Below are 21,043 nucleotides of genomic sequence, written 5' to 3'. Positions count from 1 at the left end.
AAAAAAAAAAAAAAGGACAAGAAAAATATAGCCAGAATGCCTTTTGGAGGCAAGGATGATAAAACTTCGTCTCATATACTTTGGTCATGCTTCAGATCAGACCTGTCCTTGGAGAGAGATCTTACAGAGGGGCATAAACAAAGACCCTGGAAAAGATGGATTGACGCAGTGAATGCAACAATGAAACAAACATTAATGCGCTTGTAAGGATGGCGCAACAGAGTATATTAAACAACCAATCAGCTATTAGGTTGTACATACGGTTGCTTTGAGTAAGAACTGATTTGAAGGGTCCGATTAGCAACAACAATAAACTAGGCCCTGGTGGCGTAGTAGCTAAGAGTTGGGCTGCTACTTCGAAGGTCAGGACTTCGAAACCACCAGTTGCTCCTGGGAAAAAGTCAAGTCTTCCTACTCCAGGTCAGAGTGACAATCTCGAAAACCCATAGGGCCAGTTGTACCCTGTCCTACAGGGTCACTATTAGTTGACATGGGCCTCCTGGCAGTGCATGTTTAACAACAATCACAAAGAACAATAATAACACGAGTCTTGCAAGGTAGTTATTTGAAACATTTCCTGGGCCTGCCGAGGTGTCACCTGATTAAGAGCTTGTACTAGAGACTCTTTCCTCTAAGAACATCAAATATATATCTTTTGTTAAGTCTGATGGTATCAGGACTTTACCTTAGCTCAATGAGAAAATTATTCTTTAGTAATAGACTTTTAGTTCTGTATTAGGCTCACTGTTTATTAGAGAAGTCAGCATGGGTCAAGATGTAGTCAGCACATGGCTTCAAACCACCCATTTTGCTTTGATCATGCTCCTTAATTTTAGGGCTCCTGCATACGACATCCTTGGTAAATCAGCAGCTACAGATTGTAGAAAACTGACGTTTGGTTTATTCGTAGGTCAATTGCCCTCAATTTGCCTGAGGTCTTTGTTCAAATGTCATTCTTTTTTAAGACTTCTCTGACTACTTTATTTATAATGCATCACAGTACCAAACACATACTTCTCCTTTCCCTCCCTCCCTTACTTTATCTCCATAATGCTTATCACTATGTTCTTTGTTACATACTTATCACTTATTGACTATCTCTCCTTAGTGGGAAGTTTCTATTGGAACAAATGGAGAAAGGTTGGGAGAATCAAAACTTGAACTCACCCAATGGTGCCTTAGAAAACAGGTTCTTGGTTGGCTCCTGGAATATCCAATGGAGCAGCTCCTCTCAGCACAAGTGGAATCTCCAAGGGTAGGTATTGCCTGGAGGGAAACCATCAAGAGCAACCCTGTAAAAAAAATACAAACACTGTAAAGGTGGAGATACTTGTCAGTACTCCATGCCTCTTTGGAAAGAGTGATTGTAATGTTTCTGGGTTAGACTTCTGTCTGCTATCAGCAGGGTCAGCAGTTCAAAACCATCAGCTCCTGCTCAAGAAGTGAATCTGTTTGTTCAGATACAGTTTTACAGCCTCATAAATCCTCAGGTCTAAATACAGGCATGTACATATGTAAATATATTTATATATGAGGGTCTGGAAATAGATCTATGTACATATATGTATAGATTTAGTATTTAAGGTAGCAGATGGACATTGGGCCTCCACTCAAGTACTCCCTCAATGCAAGAATACTTTGTTCTATTAAACTGGTATTCCATGATGCCCACCTTCCCGACACAATTGCTGAAGACAAAGCGGGTACATAAGCAAATGTGGTGAAGAAAGCTGATGGTGCCCGGCTATCAAAAGGTATAGCATCTGAGGTGTTAAAGACTTGAAGGTAAACAAGCGGCCATCTAGCTCAGAAGCAACAAAGCCCACATGGAAGCACACCAGCCTGTGTGATCACAAGGTGTCGAGGGGATCAGGTCTCAGGCATCATCAGAACAAAAAAATCATATCATTGTGAATGAGGGTGTGTGTGGAGTGGAGACCCAAAGCCCATCTGTAGGCAATTGGACATCCCCTTACAGAAGGTTCTCAGGGAGGAGAGGAGCCAGTCAGTGTGCAGTGTAGCAACAAAGAAGCATACAACATTCCTCTAGTTCCTAAATGCTTACTCCTCACCCACCCCGACTATCATGATCCCAATTCTACCTTACAAATCTGGTTAGAGCAGAGCATGTACAATGGTACAGATAAGAACTGGAAACACAGAGAATCCAGGGCAGATGATTCCTTCAGGACCAGTGGTGGAGTGGCGATACTGGGAGGGTGGGGTGGGAAGGGGGAACTGATTAAAAGGATCTACATTTAACCTCCTCCCTGGGAGAAGGACAACAGAAGAGTGGGTAAAGGGAGATGTTGGACAGTGTAAGATATGACAAAATAATAATTTTTAAATTATCAAGGGCTCATGGGGGGCACAAGCGAGAAGGGAGGGGAAAATGAGGAGCTGATGCCAGGGGCTTAAGTGGAGAGCTAATGCTTTGAGAATGATGAGGGCAATGAAAGTACAAATGTGTGGTACACAATTGGTGTATGTATGAATTGTGATAAATGTTGCATGAGCCCCTAAAAAGTGATTTAAAAAAATAAATCCTGGAGTTGTTTTGAGCCAGAACAGACTGAAAGCAATGGGGAAACCTCTGGAAAACAGTGTTTGGCATCAAAAAAATATTAAACTATTTGATAAATGAATTAATTGTAACCACTATCATTTAATTGTGGTTACTTCTTCAAAGTGCTTTTAATTATTTGGGTGATTAGCAGCACTGCTGACTTTGGATTTGCTCCACGGGGCACAGAGAATGTCATATGTATTTTTAGACTTTCTTAATTTCTATTCCTTCTGTTTCAGGGAAGTAACCCAAAGGGTGGTTGTGTTCTGATGGTACTGAAAGCGATGGGACAGAGAACTCAGGTTTTCAGAGACTCCAAACGGTGGTCATGGTAGCTTGCTTGTTTCTTGGGGTCAACTTCGCTTACTAAAAATTAGGAAGTAGTTGAGAGCAAATGCTTTGAGAATGATGAGGGCAATGAATGTACAAATGTGCTTTAACACAGTTGATGTATGTATGGATTGTGATAAGCGTTGTATGAGCCCCCAATAAAATGAAAAAAAAATTAGGAAATAGAAAAAAAAACTGCAGAATTTTTTTGTTTTTTTAAAAAACATTTTATTAGGGGCTCATACAACTCTTATCACAATCCATACATATACATACATCAATTGTATAATTGCAGAATTTTTTTAATGGTCTGCTGATGTAACTGTGTTTACAGCTTTCCGGTCAGCACCCAAAGGGAGCTCTGGCCACTCCACGCCCACAGGCTGCTTGTTCAGTCCCCTAGGACAGCAGGAGAAGCGGCGCCTTTTGGTTCGGCGCTGCCCCATGTGAGCCCAGACCGCTCTTCATCGCCAGGCCTGGCGGGAGGAAACGCCTGACTGCGCACTCCGGGTGGCTCTGGCGGCGACCGGCCAGGTGCACCCGGGGGCCAACTGCACCCGGGAGGGGGGCTCGGACCGCCGCGCGCCCCGGGCTCCGGGTGCCTGGAGCTGCGGCCGGGCTCCGCGCCCCGCCCGCGCCGCGGAGGCGGCGGCCGCGTCGGATTGGCTCCGCGCGGGGGCGCTGTCACCTGTGTGTGGGAGGAGCCTGAGCGCGACCTGGGTTTAGCTGCTCACGGGCACGGGAGGCAGGAGGCACTCGTTCCGATCATGAGTGACGCCAACGGCATCGAGAACCCGGCTTTCGTCCCCTCCAGCCCGGACACCACGCACCGACTGTCTGCGTCGCCCGCTCAGGTCGAGGTGTCCGCGGGGCCCTTCGGCACGCGGAGGGAGGCTTCCCCGCTGCCCCTGGCTGCGGAGCCCCAGAAGCCTTCGGAGCCGCCGCCGGAGCCACGAGCTCCCCCGTCTCTTCCCGGAGCGCCCCTTCCCCCCGGAGAGCGCCCGGAGGCCCTTTCGCTGTCTGAATTCGAGGAGGGCCCCTGCGGATGGGGGAACTTCCACCCCGAAAGTCTCCAACGCTGCAACACGCCGCGGGGATACCTGCTCCACTATTGCCTTCTGGGTCTCATACAAGGTATGGTCGCTGGTCGCTGGTCGCTGGGTGGGAGGGCAGGAGGGGCAAGAGGGCCAATGAAGGGATGTGAAGAGGTAGCAGGGCCAGAGGAGGGGGCTGGGGGAGGGCGCCGGCACGCCTGGGGGCATCTTCTGTTGTTACTTAGTAGTATGAGTGGCCTGGAGCTTGGAACTTGAAGCTCAGACCACTTCAACTCACCAAGTTCAGGCTTCCTCATTTGAACTACCTTTTGACTGCAACGGTGAAAATGTGATATGCAAGCTTTTTGTTTGATCTCAGTTGGTCAGAATTGGTTCCTTCAGGCAAGATGATAATTAGGAGTATTCCCTGGGGATTCATGCTACATCACGAAACACACTTTCCCCTGAATTGGACATCCTTTCTATCTCTAATGGGCCGTGTATGTACATACAAAATTCCATAATTTAAAAATGCCATTCTTCCATGATTTTTTAGAAGTTCCCCTTGTACATTGCATAGAAATGCACAGGAACGTTTTGTGAATAATTTGAGACAATGTGAACATTAACGGTAACCCAGAGAGTAGATTAGAAAAGGCTGCAGGCATTGTTAAAGGGTCAGCCTTCATTAGCTATTGGATCACAGAAGAGTAACGCAGTAATCTGTTTTGTTCGAGGATCTCTTTTACCTTCTTCTCTCGGGAGTTACAGATTAAGCGCAGGTTTATACTCTCAAGAGGTTGAAACCTAAGCAAGGTTTGGAAGAGCAGTGATGGTAGAGGGAGAAGGGCCCCTGTGGAAGAAAGCACAGAGACGGTAAACTAACTGGGGAGAAGCATGAGGTATAAACGGAGGAGGGGAGGCCTGGCCTGGATCATGTGAAGTACTTGCTGAAGGCTTCTTCAACTAGATGGTTGTTGTTAGGGGCCTTGAAGAGGTTTCCCACTCGCTGCGACCCTTATGGGAAAAACGGCCTGCCCCTACTCCTTCCTTCACAGATGTTGCCTTTGAGCCCCTTGTTGCAGCCACTGTGTCAGTCCATCTCATGGAGGACCTTCCTCTTTTTCAAAAACTTTACCAAGAATGATGACCTTCCTTACCTTATGTTCAAAGTACTTGAGAAGACGCCTCAACGCTCCCCCTCTCAGGGAGCACTCTATTCTGTTTGTACCCTTTCCAACACCGATTTGTTTGTTCTTGCAATTCACAGCACATTAAATATTCTTTGTCCGCACCAGTGTGTCTTATTCATTGGCCAGACTTCATATGCATAAGAGGGGATTAAAAATACCAAGGTGGCCTGGATCGGGCTCATTGTTCACTTCAAAAAGTAACATCTTTGCTCTGAAAATGTTAAAGAAGCTTTGTGCAGCGCATTTGCTCAATACAAATGACATGATGTGGAATCACTTGGCTGCTGCTACCATGAGCAATGATTGTAGATCCAAGTAAAATGAAATCATTGATAACTTTAATCTTATTTGTTTTTCATAATTATGCTTATTGGCCCACTTGGTTTGTAGTCTTTGATTTTCACTACTAAGTGCTTCAGACCCTCTTCACTTACAGCACACCAGGTTGTGTCATCTACATATCACACGTTGTTAAGGAGTCATTTTTCAATTTTGATACTGCATCTTCCTTTACATAGTCCATCTTCTGGTCTAAGAGACTATAACCAAAATTCAAATATATTTTATAGAGTTCCTTTTCTTGTCTTAAACAGCATGAAGTTAAAGCAAAGATACAAACGAATCACTTGAGGCCATACTGTGTCCAGGTTTAAGACTGGTTAATTATACTAGATGGAAAGCTAACACAATTAATCACAAAGTCATGATTAATAGCTGATCAATTAATCATAGTTGCATAAGATCTCTAGGGGAAAAGGAACCATTAATGATATACATACATTATTGAAAACTAGAAAAGTTGACAAGACTGGTTAGTGGGTCCTTGGAAATCATTGATAGGGGTATGACTCATGATAAAGTTGCCCTGGTACCTCAGTTTCCATTAAGGGAAGGGAATCCCCCGAAGGTCAACTGTCTCCCTGGACTAGGTGGAGCATGGGGGAGGGGGTTAGAATTCTACTTTAAAACATACACTGCCTACGGCAAAACATTTTATATTACAGGTTAATGGTGAAAGCACTCCATGAAAGCTTAATTTAAGACTCAAAATAAATTTAGGGCTCCGAGTATAAACCCATCATCTCCCACAAACCATTGAATATGTGTGTGAAAGGACTTAAGTTTGCCACACCTATCTTGATTTTATTTTAAAACATTCAATATGCCCTTGTTTGGCTCAAACAATTGCGTCTTTGTCTATGTACAGATTCTATCTCATGAAGATAGCTAAGAGATTTCTGGGACCTTATTTCTTCACAATACTGCCCATAGTTTGTTATGCTTAGTCATGTAGCTGATTGTCTTTCCACACCATTGAACGTCTTGGCATAGTCAATAAAACGCAAGTCGACATCTTCATGGTATTAACTGCTTTCAGCCACGACCCTCTGATGTCAACAGTGATGTCACTTCTTCTACCACGTAGAATCTGGTTATAATTTTTGGCACTTCTCTATGTACAGCATTTATAAATCATTCAATAAAATAAAATTTACTTTGATGTGATGGTTGAAAAGTTTCACAATCTGGCTCACCTTTTAGACTCGGTTCACTAGAGAAGCACAATCAGTATCATGTGCATAAGTATTATTGAAAAAACTTTATATTAAAAAAATGGTTCACAGAGTTGCAGAGTGAGAAAGTCTAGGTTGAGTCAAGTTCCAAGTCCATGTGTCAGATTTTAGACTGGAGGCTTTTTCTTGCTCCTTGTAGAATCAGGGACCGAGGAATCCAGGATCCATAAGACCATAGGTTGGTGGCAGAAGAAATAAATGAAGCCAAGGCTAGCAGGTCCAGCTTGTTGGTGCCGAATCAAATGAATCCAAGGATGGCCCATCAAGTGGCACATCTTTTATGAATCTCAGCTATAGCCAACAATATGGTAGGCCAAAGATCTGGAGGATGTTGAGTCAAATCTGGATCCAGATCCAGATATGGACGAAGACACAAGGTTCCAACTGGAATAAAGATTCCTCTCATCAAAGAACATACCTGTGTCCTCAGAAAACTGGGCTGATAGAAACGAAAAGTTCAGAAATATGTTACCCCAAGTGGGGAGATATTAAGGCATACAGTGAGTGACTGGCTTCAAAAATGTTCATGTCACTGGTTTTGTTTCTCTGGACAACCTATCAACACAGGGGCTCATCCCCCTGCATTCTGGCAGATAATGTTTCACTCCTTTTCAAACAATTTTCCGTGGCTGCTTTTCCGGAAGTGGGCATCCCATTCCTTTTTCTAGTCTTCGTATGACAGATCTAATTAAGCTTGTCCACCAGGGATGACCCTAGTGGTATTCTTTCCCCCCTAAACTTTTTGTAGTGCATTAGATTTTAGGCTTATAAATTAGATCAAAATGTTACTTTCAAAAATTCATATGCAATTCATCCACTGCAATTCTCTCAATGCATCATCATTTATATCTGTGTTTCTTCTGTTTTCATGTCTCCTGAGTTTTCAGCCATGGTTCACCACCCTCCTAATGCCTCACGCTTTAATACAGTTCCTCATGTTCTGGTGACCCCAAACATAAAATTATTTTCATTGCTACTTCATAACTAATTTTGTTACCATTATGAATCAGGCTGTGAAAGGGTCCTTCAACCCCCAAAGGGGTCTTGACCCACAGGTTGAGAACCGCTGATTCACAACCTCCTGAAATTTGTCCCTGAGTAAGTGCTGGCCTTTTATCTTATTCTATTCATGAGAAAGGACCATAGTTTTGGGCATTCCTCTAATCTCCATTTGACCAATAAATCTGGTCTGCTTTATTATTTTCAGTTTTGTCCACATTTTTTCCCAAGTCTATCCAGCATCCTCTAATGTGATTCTTTTTGGGTTATGTGGTAGTGGTAGTTTAACACCATTTCATTCTTTTCATCTTACCGTTGTGGAAACAGATTCTTGTATGGTCCATTAGACTAATTATTTCTATGCCATTTTTGTCAGTCGTCTTTCTTTTGGTTAGGGAGAGAACAACAGTTGCGCATTATATGGCTACTCACAAGTTTTTAAGACGCCAGTCTTTCTCCAGGCAATTACAATGTACAACTTTGCTTTTGTGAGCCATTTGAGAATATGGTCCTGAATTCTTCAGGCTTAGTGACTCACTCATTCCTTCAAGGTGTTTGGTTATGTCTAAAAAGGTTTAATAACTTGGTTGCTGTATGTCTCACTACATTCTTGGCTAAAATTGCATTAAGAACAATTACACATATACACATCTCCTTTGTCAAACCTACATATAGTTGGGTATGTGTGGTTGAAGAAATTTCTTTTCTTTTGTTTTTTCTTTTTAAAAATATCATTTTATTAGGGGCTCATAAAGCTCTTATCACAATCCATACATACATGAATTGTGTAAAGCATATTTGTCCATTCATTGCCCTCATCATTCTCAAAACATTTGCTTTCCACCTAAGCCCCTGGCTCCTAATTTTTCCACTCCCTCCCTGCTACCCCCTCCGTAATGAACCCTTGATAGTTTATAAATTGTTATTTTGTCATATCTTGCCCTGTCCCAAGTCTCCCCTCAACCTCTTTTCTGTTGCCCGTCCGCCAGGGAGGAGGTCAGATGTAGATCCTTATCATTGGTCCCCCCTTTTCAACCCACCCTCCTTGCACCCTCCCAGTATCACCAATCACACCATTGGCCCTGAAGGGAATATCTGCTCTGGATTCCCTGTGTTTCAGGTTCCAATCTGTATCAGTGTACATCTTCTGGTCTAGCCAGATTTGTAAGGTAGAATTGGGATCATGATAGTGGGGAAGGGAAGTATTTAGCAACTAGAGGAAAGTTGTATGTTTCATCATTGATACATTGCACCGTGACTAGCTCGTCTCTTCCCCCAGACTCTTCTGTAAGGGGATGTCCAGTGGCCTACAAATGGGTTTTGGGGCTCCACTTCACACTCCCCCTCCCCCCAGTCACTATGAAATGATTTTTTGTTCTGATGATGCCTGAGACCTGATCCCCTCGACACCTTGTGATCGCACAGGCTGGTGTGCTTCTTCCATGTGGCCTTTCTTGCTTCTGATCTAGATGGCTGCTTGTTTACCTTCAAGTCTTTAAGACCCCAGATGCTATATCTTTTGATAGCCGGGCACCATCAGCTTTCTTCACCACATTTGCTTATTCACCCGCTTTGTCATCAGTGGTTGTGTCGGGAAGGTGAGCATCATAGAATGCCAATTTAATAGAAGAAAATATTCTTGCATTGAGGGAGTACTTGAGTGGAGGCCCAATGTCCTTCTGCTACTTTAATTCTAAACCTAAAAATATATGCATATAGATATATTCCCCCATCCTCATATATAAATATATTTACATATGTTCATGCCTTTATTTAGACCTCTATAAATGCCATTTGCCTCCTAACTCATCCCTTTGACTTTTCTCTTGTCCAACTATCATGATCCGTCTTCATTTGGGTTTCAGTAATTCCTTTTGGCTACATTACCCTTGATCTCACCCTACCAGGCCTCCTGCACCCTCCTCGCCACCTATTTGGATCCCTTGTTGTTCCCTTGTCCCTGGTTTTGTTAGACCACTACCTTTCCCCCACCTCCCCCTCTCCCATGTCTCCACGGAACTCAGTACTGTTGTTTTCTCCTCCAGATTATTCATTCAGCCTATTTTATTTAGACAGGCCTGTGGAGATAATAACATGCACAAAAAGAAGACAGAGCAAAACCAAGCAATAATATACAACAAAACAAAACTAAACACACAAGAAAGAAAAACTTGTAGTTACTTCAAGGACTGTTTGTTGGCCTTTAGAAGTATTTTCCAGTCCAGTTTGTTAGTGCACCACGCCCTGGCCCCAAAGTCCACCTTCAGCATTCCCTGGGGACCTCACTGCTCCGTTCCCATGCTGTTTTGTTGCATTCCTTTAGTGTTTTGCCTCAGTGTGGTGGGATCAGATCGGGTGAAATTCCACACTGTATCTCCGGTGTTGTCCCCTGTAGGGCTATGGGTCAATGAGGAACTTTATGTCTCATAGTGGGTCCAGCCATGTTGTCCTCTCTGTGGTTTGGCTGCTCTAATCAGGAACATCATCCTCAAGGCCTGGTGGGCCAGGCTGTGCTCCACTCTCTCCTCCTCCCCTTTCATCTGCTTTTTCGTGCTCTGGTCACATATGTCCCTTTCCTGGAGCTGCAGATTCAATGCCGTCCTTTGAAATAAATTCTTCTGGTGGGAGGGGTAGGTGTCCACGTAGTAGTTGGGATTGGAGCTGGCCCCTCAGACCACTCCACTGGTTCCCTACTACATGCCGACATGTTGTATTCACATCTTGGAGCACTGCGTTGAAGTCTGTTCTGTCTTCCCCTATGGAGATATAAACAATACCCTCCCCTTGGGTGGGTTAGTGTCCTGTGCCCCTGATACCCATTTCTTTTTTATTATTTATTTTTTTCTTTTCCCACTTCCTTTTTAGATGGCTACCATATGCATCCCTGTATTTGGTCTGGTCCCTGCCTTACTACCTGGTCCTCACCCCAGGAATGTTTGTAGACAGTAGCTTTTATTCTAGGCCCCTTTTGCATTTTTTTTTATAAAGCTTACCTCAGCTGACTCATGTTAAACTTGTGCTTTTCTGCTTGGCTTGCTTCGCTTAGCATGATTTCCTCCACTTCTTCCCATGCAGTGATATGCTTCATACGTTCATCACTGCTTTTAGTGATGTGTATGTACCTCAGCTTTTTAATCCACTCATCATTTGATGGAAGTTTGGGTTGTTGTCAACTCCTTGCAATTGTGAACTGTGCCGCAATGAATATTGGAGCACAGATGTCTGGCCTTGGGTTGTTTCTTGCTTCTTCTGGGTGTATGCCCAGTAGGGGGATTGCTGGGTCATATGGTAACTCTATTTCCATCTGTTTTAGATATCGCCAGATTGATTTCCATAGTGGCTGTACATACTTACAGGTCCACCAGCAGTGGAAGACAGTTCCTGTCTCCCCACAGCCCCTCCATCACTTGTCACATTCTGATTTTTTGAATTGTGCTATCTTGGAGGGTGTTAGGTGGTACCTCATTGTTTTAATTTGCATTTCTCTTATACCTAATGATTGGGATCATTTTGTCATGTGTGTTGGCCATTTGGATTTCTGCACCTGTGACACTTCTGTTCAGGTTCTTTGCCCACCTCTCAAGTGGGCTATTGGTTTTTTTTCTTTTTGGAAGCTAGCAGAATATTGTAGATTTTAGTATATTAAGGCCTCTATCTGCTCTGTCATTGCTAAAGATGTTTTCCCAGTCCGTGGACTCACTTATTACTCTCTTGGTGGATTCTTTCGATGTACACAGGTGTTTTATCTTCAATATATCTCATTTGTCAGTTTGTGCCTCCTCTGTGTTCGTGTTGTTCCCTATTTCTGATAGCCTGTGTATTCCCTGTGCCAAAGTTCTCAAGTTGGTCCCAATTCTCTCGTTGATGAACCTAATAGTTTGGGGTTTAACTTCAGGGTCTATGATCTGCCTTGAGTTTATTCTTGTGCACGGAGTAAGATAAGAGTCTTGCTTCATTTTTCTGCAGGCAAATATCCATTTTTTCCAGCACCACTTGTTAAAGAGGGCATCTGTTTCCCATTGGATAATTTTGGGGCCCTTATCAAAGATCAGCTGTCTGTATGCTGATGATTTTATTTCTGGGTTTTCAGTTCTTTTCCATTGGTCTGAGTATCTGTCATTATACCAATACCATGCGGTTTTGAAAACTGTGGCTGTATAATATGTGCTAATGTCAGGTAAAGTAAGCCCTCCCACAGTGTCCTTCTTCTTGAGGAATTCTCTGCTAATTCTGGGCTTCTTCCCTCTCCATATGAAGTTGGCAATCAGTTTTTCCATTTCTTTGAAGAAAGATGATGGTAATTGTGTCGTGATTGCATTAAATGTATATAGTGCCTTTGGCAGAACTAACATCTTGACTATATTGAGTCTTCCAGTCTACGAACATGGGATATTCTTCCATTTGTTGAGGTCGCTCTTGGTTTCTTGTAATAGTGTTCTGTAGTTTTCCCCATATAGATTTTTTGTTCTTTTTGTCAGGTAAATCCCTAGATATTTTAATTTGTGTTTGGCTATTGTGAAGGGTACCACCTTTTTGATCTCCTCATTTGTGGTCTTATCCGATATGTATTACAGTCAGATGACTTCTGTTTGTTGATCTTGTATTGTGCCACTCTGCCAAAGTCCTCTATTGCTTCCAGTACTCCCCTTGTGATATGATGTAAAATCATATCATCTGCAAATAACGATAGTTTCACCTCTTCTTTCACCAGACGAATACCTTTGATGTCTCTTCTTTGCCTTATGTTGCTAGCTAAAACCTCCAGCACGATATTAAATAGGAGTGGGGACAAGGGCATCCTTGTTTGGTACCCTTTTTCAGTAGGACTGTGTTAGTCTTTTCTCCATTGACTACCACATTGGCTGTTGGTTTTTCATATATAGCTTGTATTGTCTTGAGTTATTTTCCTTCCATTCCTATCTTCTCAATTGTCTTAAACAGGAATTGGTGTTGGATGTTGTTGAATGCTTTTTCTGCATCTATCAATATTATCATGTGGTTCTTATAATTTTTCATATCAATGTGACGATTAATACTAATGGTCTTTCATATGTTGAACCATCTCTTCATCCCTAGTATGAATCTCACTTGGTCATGGTGAATTATTTGTTTTATATATTTTTGTATTCTGTTGACTAGTATTTTGTTGGGGATTTTTGCATCGATGTTCATTAGGGATATTGGTCTGCAGTTCTCAATTCTTGTGGGATCCTTGCCTGGTTTGGGTATCAGAGTTATACTAGCTTCATAGAAGGAGTTTGGGAGTTTGCCATCTTTTTCTATGTCCTGGAAAAGTTTGTGTAGGATTGGTGTTAGTTCTTCCCTGAATGCTTGGTAGAATTCTCCAGTGTAGCCATCTGGTTCAAGGGGTTTTTATGTTGGTCATCCCTTGATAATCTTTTCTATTTCTTCTATTGCGATGGGTCTGTTGAGATTCTTGATGTCCGCCGAGGATAGTCTAGGGAGGGATTGTTTTTCCAGGAATTTGTCCATGTCTTCCAAATTGTTGAATTCATTGGAGTACAATCCTTCATAGTATTGTGTAACTATCCTTTTGATTTCATTAGGGTCTGTTGTAATGACCCCTCTTTCATCCCTAATTCTTGCTATTGAGATTTGTTCCCTCCTTTCTTTGGTTAGGTCTACCAATGGTCTATCGATCCTGTTTATCCTTTCAAAGAACCAACATTTAGCAGCATTAATTTATTCCATAGTTTTCTTATTTTCCCTCTCTTGAATCTCAGTCCTGCTTTTTATTATTTCTTTTCTTTTGCTATTAGTAGGATTGTCCTGCTGACTCTGCTCTAGTTGTAAATTTTGTGCCAGCATATCAATCATGAGTCTCTCTTCCTTTCTCAGATGTGCAGGCATTGCTATGAACCTTCCTCTGATGACTGCCATTGCTGTGTTCCATAAGTTTTAGTATGTCTTGTGCTCATTCTCGTTGGTTTCTAGACATTTCTTAATTTCATCTCTGATCTATGCCAGTATGCACTCCTTTTGCAGTAGAGTTAGTGATCCTCCAATTGTTTGCTCTTGTTTTCTTCATCTTCCTTTTATTGATTTCCAGCCTTATGACACAGTGGTCAGAGAGATAGGACTGTATGATATCAATGTGCTTAAATTTTTGTAGATTTGCCTTATGTCCCAGCAGGTGGTTTATCTTTGAATATGTGCCATGTGGGGCTGTGCCATACAGGCTTGAAAAGAATGTGCTTTTGGATGAAAAGCTCTGTAAATATCTATCAGGTCAAATTGTCTAATTGTAGTGTTTAGATCTCTAGCCTCCTTGTTGAGCTTCTTTTCCTGTGATCTGTCTTTCTCACAGAGCGGTGTTTTGAAGTCACTCACTATAATTATTGAGGCTGTGTTTTTTTTCTTTCATATTTGAAGTGTTTCATTCATGCATTAAGAGGATCTCATTCAGGGAATATATCTTTATAATGCTTAATGGCTGTTTGTTTACCATTCCCTTGAGCATACTCCCCCTCCTTATCTCTTTTTATGGTTTGCACTTTGAGGTCAATTTTATCAAAGATTAGGATTGCCACCCCTGCTTTTTTTTGAATTGCTGTTTGCTTGGTATGCCTTTCTGCAGTCTTTGATTCTCAGCCTATTTTTGTCTATAGCCTTGAGATGTGTCTCCTGTAGGCAGCAGATAGATTGATTGTGTTTCCTAAGCCTGCTAGTCTCAGTCTTTTAATGCCTGAGTTCAGGCCATTGATACTTAGGGTTATTATCTCCATCTGCAGGTTCTGTGATGTCATCTATACATTTTGCATTGGGAGTTTTCCTACTTTCTCATTAGTGTGTGTGTGTGTGTATCATTATTGACTTCTTTCCATCCTTAAACCATTGCTATCTTGGGGTCTGTTTTCTCTTTTTTCCTCTGGGTGAGGCTGTTCTATGTGGTGGTCTCTTATTTATGCTTAATGAATGTTGTTGTTCTGCCCAGTCGGGAAGGATCTTTTGTAGGGCTGGGTTTTTTCTAACGTATTTGAGTTTTTCCTTGTCTGGGAAGACTCTTACTTCTCCTTCTATCTTGATCGATAATTTGGCTGGGTAGAGTATTCTTGGGTTTGCGTTTTTTACCTTCAATTTTGGAATAAGTTACTCTACTCTCTCCTCTTCTTCATAGTTTCGGCTGATGGATCTGAGTACATTCTTATTTGGGAACCTTTATATGTTATTGTTTGTTTTTCCCTAGTTGCTCTCATGATTTTCTCCATTTCCTCAAAGTTGGAGAATTTAACTATTATGTACCTTGGTGACTTCTTGGGATTCAGTATCGCTGGTGTTCTTTTAGCCTCCTGAATGGTTGCCTGGTTTTCATTCATTTTGCTGGGGAAGTTTTCCTCCAAGAATTCTCTCACTATTGTTTCAGATGACTTCTTTGTTGTGTCTTCCTCTGGTAAGCCAATAATTCTGATATTGTTTCACTTCATAGCATCAGACATAGCTCTTAGGTTTTCTTCAGCTTCTCTGATGATCTTATTAGACTTTTGTTTGTGTTTGTTAAAGTCTGCTTGGCTGTTCTCCAAGTCATTGATGTGGTTCCCTGCTTCCTCCTGTCAATTCTCAAGGTCCGTGTTTCTGCTACTGGTTTTTGTTATCTCCTCCCTCAGCTCCTGTATTTCCTTTGGTGTATGACCTTTATCTCCTCTATCATTTCATCCTTTTTTTGTATTGTTTCCCTCATATCCTGTATGACTCCAGGCAGCATTCTGACAATTTCTTTCTGCCTGGCTAGCTGCACAGGGTGGAGCTCACCTAGCTGGATGTGGTGCAGGCATACATGCCCTAGGCTAAGGGGAGTGGTATGGAGGTCAGCTGTGGAGTGTGAGAGAACAGGAAGGAGACAAAGAGGAGGAAAAATATTAAAAAGTAAGCCCGCTGACACTGTGCAAGGATATAGAGAAGAGAGGGAAATAAAAGTAACAGTGTAGCTGAGCCCCAATCCCTGCCTGTGTTGCTGCAAGGTTTCAGTACCTGCCCTGAGGTGGCGTTGGCAAGCAGTGGTTGTGTTGAGAAAAAGCCCCTGCACAGTCCTCTGAGACTGTGGAGGGATAGGGAGAAACAAGAGAAACGAAAGTCACAGTGTAGCTGAACCCCGATCCCTGCCCATGGGGCTGCAAAGGTTTAGTCCCTGCCCCGAGGTGGGGACAAAATCTGGCTGTGTTGAGATTAAGCTTACCCCCCCCACCCCCGCCCCATGTGGGCTCCAAATGTTCCCGGCTATGGCAGAGATAGTGGTGGGACTAAGGTCAAGCCCTACCCAGCCTCCACTGTGGTAAGCCAAAAGCCCCAGCCCCTCATAACCTTGTGGATCTCTGCCTACTTATCTTTTTTTAAAAACAATTTATTTATTTATTTATGTTTTAAAATCTAACATTCCATACATCAATTGTTTCAAGATAATTGTAAATATGGTGCCACCATCGTTTTCTAAACATTTACTTTCTATTTGAGCTTTTGGTATGAGCTCTTCTTTTTCCCCTCTCTCCCTGCTCCCACCCTTGGACCCCTTGATAACTTATAAATTATTATTGTTTTCATGTCTTACACTGATTGCTGTCTCCCTTCACCAATGTTTCTGTTGTTCATCCCTGGGGTAGGTGGCGGTGGGAGGATTATGTGTTGATCAATGCCATTGGTGGAAGGGGATTTTTAACTTTAGTCTGTAAGCGAAAAACAAGTTTCAAACTCACTGCCATTGACTTGATGCCAACTCACAGTGACCCATTGGACAGTATAGAACTGCCCCTGTGGTTTTCCCAGTCTCGAACTCTTTACAGGAGCAGAGAGTCTCAATAGACAGTAAGTTTTCTAGCATCATATAATGTAATTTCATCTAGGAAAATGTGAAGATAATAGTTATAAATCACAACAAGATCTCTTAAAATATAAGACAGGCTTAATACAGACAAATATCATTCACACTATATTAATGTGGTTGTTCTATCCTAATAATGATCCAGACGTAAACCCAAACCCCACTGCTGTCAAATCAACTCCAACTCATGACAACCCTCTAGGGCAGGACAGAACTCCCTGTTGGGTTTACGTCATTGCAGAAGCAGATTGCCACAGAGCAGCTGGCGGGTTTGAACCACTGACCTTTAGTTTAGCATCTGAGCACGTGGTGCCACAAAAGCTCCTTCCACATATAAACCTAAACAAAAACATTGCTGTTGACTTTATGGGTCCAACCTATAGTGACCTGAAAGCCCTGATGATGCTGAGGTTTAAATGTTGGGCTGCTTAATCAAAAGGTCAGTGGTTTGAATCCACCACCCACTCCATGGAAGAAAGATGAAGCAGTCTACTTCCTTAAATATTTATCGCTTTGTGAATCCATTAGGGCAGTACTACTTTGCCCTATCGACTCATAGTGACCCTACGGGACAGGGTAACTGAGAAAGTGAGTATGTTTTTTTATCTGTATAGGAAAGAACTTTATATAAAGAGCACTTGTACATTAAGAAAGCATTCCAGCCCAGTCCAGATCAAGTACAAATCTAATATTACCTCATATGTCCCATTCTAGCCGATACATCTCTCTTTAGACTCATGCAGACATGCAATAATGCCAAATGCAGGAAGATCACAGGACAGTGGTGGAAAGTCTTGTGGATCCAGTGGCAGTGAAAGCATCTCAGCACTGGCAGGGGTCTCCACAGGGCTCCTACAGCTCCGGCTGCATCAGCATAGCTCCATTTGGCTTGTCTCAGGAATGTCTCTAGGGAGTGAGCCAGCGTCCCACCTCCAATGAGCTATTTATCTCCTTAGTGCCTTCCAATGAGGTCATCAAGCTGCAACCGGATTGACAGGCTAAACTCCACCCCTTCACTCTTAAGCCTCAAATTGACAACTGATTATATAAATACCAATTAAGTACAGGAAGAGATGAACAACAATAACTAACAAGAAAACAGGGCAATTGTAACAATATACTGCCATCAAAGTAACTTCCCCAGAGACATGGTTCCTTAACCTATCAGGTGGAAACTTTTTCCTTTCTTTTTAAAAAACGTTTTATTAGGGGCTCATACAACTCATATCACAATCCATTCATACATCTATTGTGTAAAGCACATCTGTACATTCATTGCTCTCATCTTTTTCAAAGCATTTGCTCTCCACCTAAGCCCTTTGCATCAGGTCCTCTTTTTTTCCCCTCCCTCCCCGCTGCCCCCTTCCTCATGAGCCCTTGATAATTTATAAATTATTATTTTGTCATATCTTGCTCCTTCTGCGGTCCTGCAGTGTTGAATTTCCCTCTAAACAACTCTCCTGAGCTGAATTCTGCAAAGTCTCCTGGGCTGAATTCTGGTATGTGTTACTCTGTCACCATCTTCCCAGAAGTCCCCGAAATTTCTTAATATGGTCCTTTTAGCCATGTTTCTTTAACTCTCACCAAAATGATTGGATTGAAATAGGCAAATAGAGTATGCAAAATCCGAATAGAGGAGACTGGGCCCGTTAAGTTGCCATTCCCTGGGCTATATGGCTGAATCATCTTAGCAGGGAGAAAAAGAAGTACCGGGACCATTGGAAGAAGAGCCAACAGTGCATCACATTTAAGATCTCTGTCCAAAGTGGCAGAGGCCAAAACTAGAAACACCAAAGGCTGAGATAAGGAGATTATGAACTAGAACAGAGATACAGCACTGAGACCATGACACTTTAAGACAGAGCAGTGGGCCAACTTCCTCCCCATGGACACAGAGGCCATGGGACCGAGACTGAGGACTGGCGAGGTACTGGCTAGGGAAAGGTGTTGCCATGTGGCAATGACTGTCTCTGTATAACTTACTGATCTTGAGTGTGATAGCCTGTTAACATCCCTAGAAAACCCCCATCCATGTGAGTATTGGTGGTGGATTCTGTGTGGCCACTGAAATGAATATTAAACCCAGCATAGGCGTGCAGTGCAGTGGGAGGAAGAGTTGGGGTCAGACTGGTAAAGGAAGATGGGGAGTGCTGGCATATCTGACCTTTTCTTTGTGGTGCTAGAGAAACCAGAAGTCAGATATGTCCCATTCCTTCTTCGTAGTGAGTTACACTGGGATTTCTAGAGAAATGAAATCAGTGTTACTCATGTAGAAGAAAGAAGAAATATATGTCAAGGAAGTGGCTCAGCCAAGTTCAGATTGAGTCCACGGGTCAGATGCTGGTGAAAACCCCTCCAGATTCACACAGCTGTTGGCTGATGAAGCAGGAAGGCAAAGAGGAAGACCAGTGAGTCAAAGTAGTATGAACTTCAGCTCGACAGCAATATGTTAAGGTGCCAATAGCCCCTCAGGTCAGCAGGCCACATGGGCCACTGACTCCCGAAGGCAGAAACAGGATCCAAGCAAGCAGGAATGATAGGGGCAAAAGAAGAGAAAGAGTGAAACCAACTCTCCTCAGTGTCTCTTATTGAAAAGGTGGCACTTCACATAGATGTCACTCATACCCCCCCACAGTTGCACCAAGTTGACACCAAATTTAAGCATCACAGTCAGTATATTTCCACCCTTCTTCTCCCCATTGTTTGCCCAATTTATCTAATCACACATTGATTCATAGATTCCCGTTGCTGTCGTTTGTAGGATTTTGAATTGAATAGCATTTGCCTCATTGCCAATAACTCTTGCAAAACGCCACTGTGCCCTGCTTCCATCATTGTTTCGTAACTTCCCTCAGATTGGGTATTTCCTCCCCATCACCCAGGTTAATGTGTGTCTATGATTTAACCTGTTCATCTCCTCCCTCCATTCCTTGTAGGTATATGGCTAGTATCCTCTCACAGATAGCATTTGACTTCAAGATCTTGAAATATTCTCGTTGATGCTGAGTATGATTCTGTACCTCGTGGATTTTTCATTCTTGGCATAGTGTGCCATATGATTGTCTTACTAAAAATGGCAAATAGCAATGCATTTCAGCTCATGACTGCCTAGGATCGTCATTTATGTGTCTCTTGTCATTGGGCACCACTTTCAGTCACCATATTTGGAGGAGACAGCCCTCCCTTAGCCATATTTTGAGTGTCTTCCCACCTAAAGGCCTCATTCTCCATTGATAGCAGATAATTATCTACTACTATTCAAAACGTTTTCAGTGACTAAACTCTCAGAAGTGGATAGTCTATTTTTCCTTACTAGTCTGTGCTTGGTCTGGAAGGTTCAGTGGAAACCTGTCCATCATGGGTTACTGAGGAGTAGGCAATTAATATAATCTTTCCAGCCAAAATTCCTTGCGTGATGTATTATAAATTCTAACCTCTATGACTCTTGTTTTAATACCATTTTTGAGGGAGTTCTATGTTATGGTAATGGACAAGATTAAGGCGGGGTGTATTCTGACTAGGTGGTGTGAACCAAGTCACCACTCTGTTTTCTTGAGGACATGATTTGCTGAAACACAAAACAATAACTCCACTGGACCCTCATGGAAGCAGAGAGAGACATCTCAGGACCATCAGGCAGGAAGAGGCGCCAAAGGAACACCTTGAAGGTCTCCATCTGAAGTGGTAGAAGAGACTATGCCAGGGGAGTGCATGGAACCGAGCACATGAGCCAGGTCAAAATCAGAGGCCAAGGCAAGGCTCTCATGAGAGAGCACAGCGTAGCTGTGCTGCCACCATGGGACTGTGAAGCAAAGCAGCCCGTTGGCCTCCTGAAGCACAGTGGTAGGGTCCCACAAACACCCACATGGCTAAAAAACAGAATTAGAGAGAGACTTGTCTGCTGGCTGAGGAAAAGTATTGATATAGACAAATGATTGCATACTTACCGATTACTGATTCTGATTTGTGGTAACCTGATAACTTCCCTAATAAACGCTCTTAGAAGTTCGTATTGTCTGAGCGTTCTGTATGGCCATTGCAATGCATTAGGGAGCCCAGCAGAACAGTCTTGTGGATGGAGCGGTGGTTGTCTGCGCACAGAAAGTTGGAGGGGAGAAGCATGCTTGTCTCTGGTTTGGGTGGAGTTGCATCGTCCGTCTCTCTGGTGTAGCCAGGGGAGGTCAGGTGTGGCTCCTGCAATGTTTGTTCAGGACCTGAAACACTGTTGGCATAGCTTCCAGCAGATCCACATTACAAATGGAAGATATCCAGTGCTTAATTGGAACCCAAGGCACACTGTGACTTTGGGCTGTTAACTGAAAGGTCGTTTGTTTGAACTCACCAGCCACTATTTTGGAGAATGACGAGGCAGTGGCTTTCATACACATAGATTTACACACTCAGAAACCTTTTAGAGCAGTCCTGTCCTCGTCTGTCTCACAGGTTCACTCAGTCAGTTCAAATCCACTCAGGAGAAGTGAGTGTTCATGCCAAACCTGCATGTGGACCAAGGG

General features: G+C 42.9%; 1 protein-coding gene across 1 annotated transcript in view; it reads left to right on the top strand.

Annotated features, from left to right (window-relative positions):
- Window positions 1-3,663: 3,663 nt before the first annotated feature.
- The window catches only part of LOC142440051 (solute carrier organic anion transporter family member 4C1-like), a 76,449-nt gene continuing 59,069 nt past the window's right edge, over window positions 3,664-21,043 (top strand). Inside the window, exon 1 of the mRNA XM_075542669.1 lies at window positions 3,664-4,030. Within this exon, the coding sequence (XP_075398784.1) occupies window positions 3,664-4,030 (367 nt within the window). The remainder of the gene's footprint in view (window positions 4,031-21,043) is intronic.

Source organism: Tenrec ecaudatus, chromosome 2 (genome assembly GCF_050624435.1).
Source record: "Tenrec ecaudatus isolate mTenEca1 chromosome 2, mTenEca1.hap1, whole genome shotgun sequence".
Taxonomy (NCBI): Eukaryota; Metazoa; Chordata; class Mammalia; order Afrosoricida; family Tenrecidae; genus Tenrec; species Tenrec ecaudatus.
Note: the sequence above shows the minus strand (reverse complement) of the source record. Positions and strands in the feature narration are given on the sequence as shown.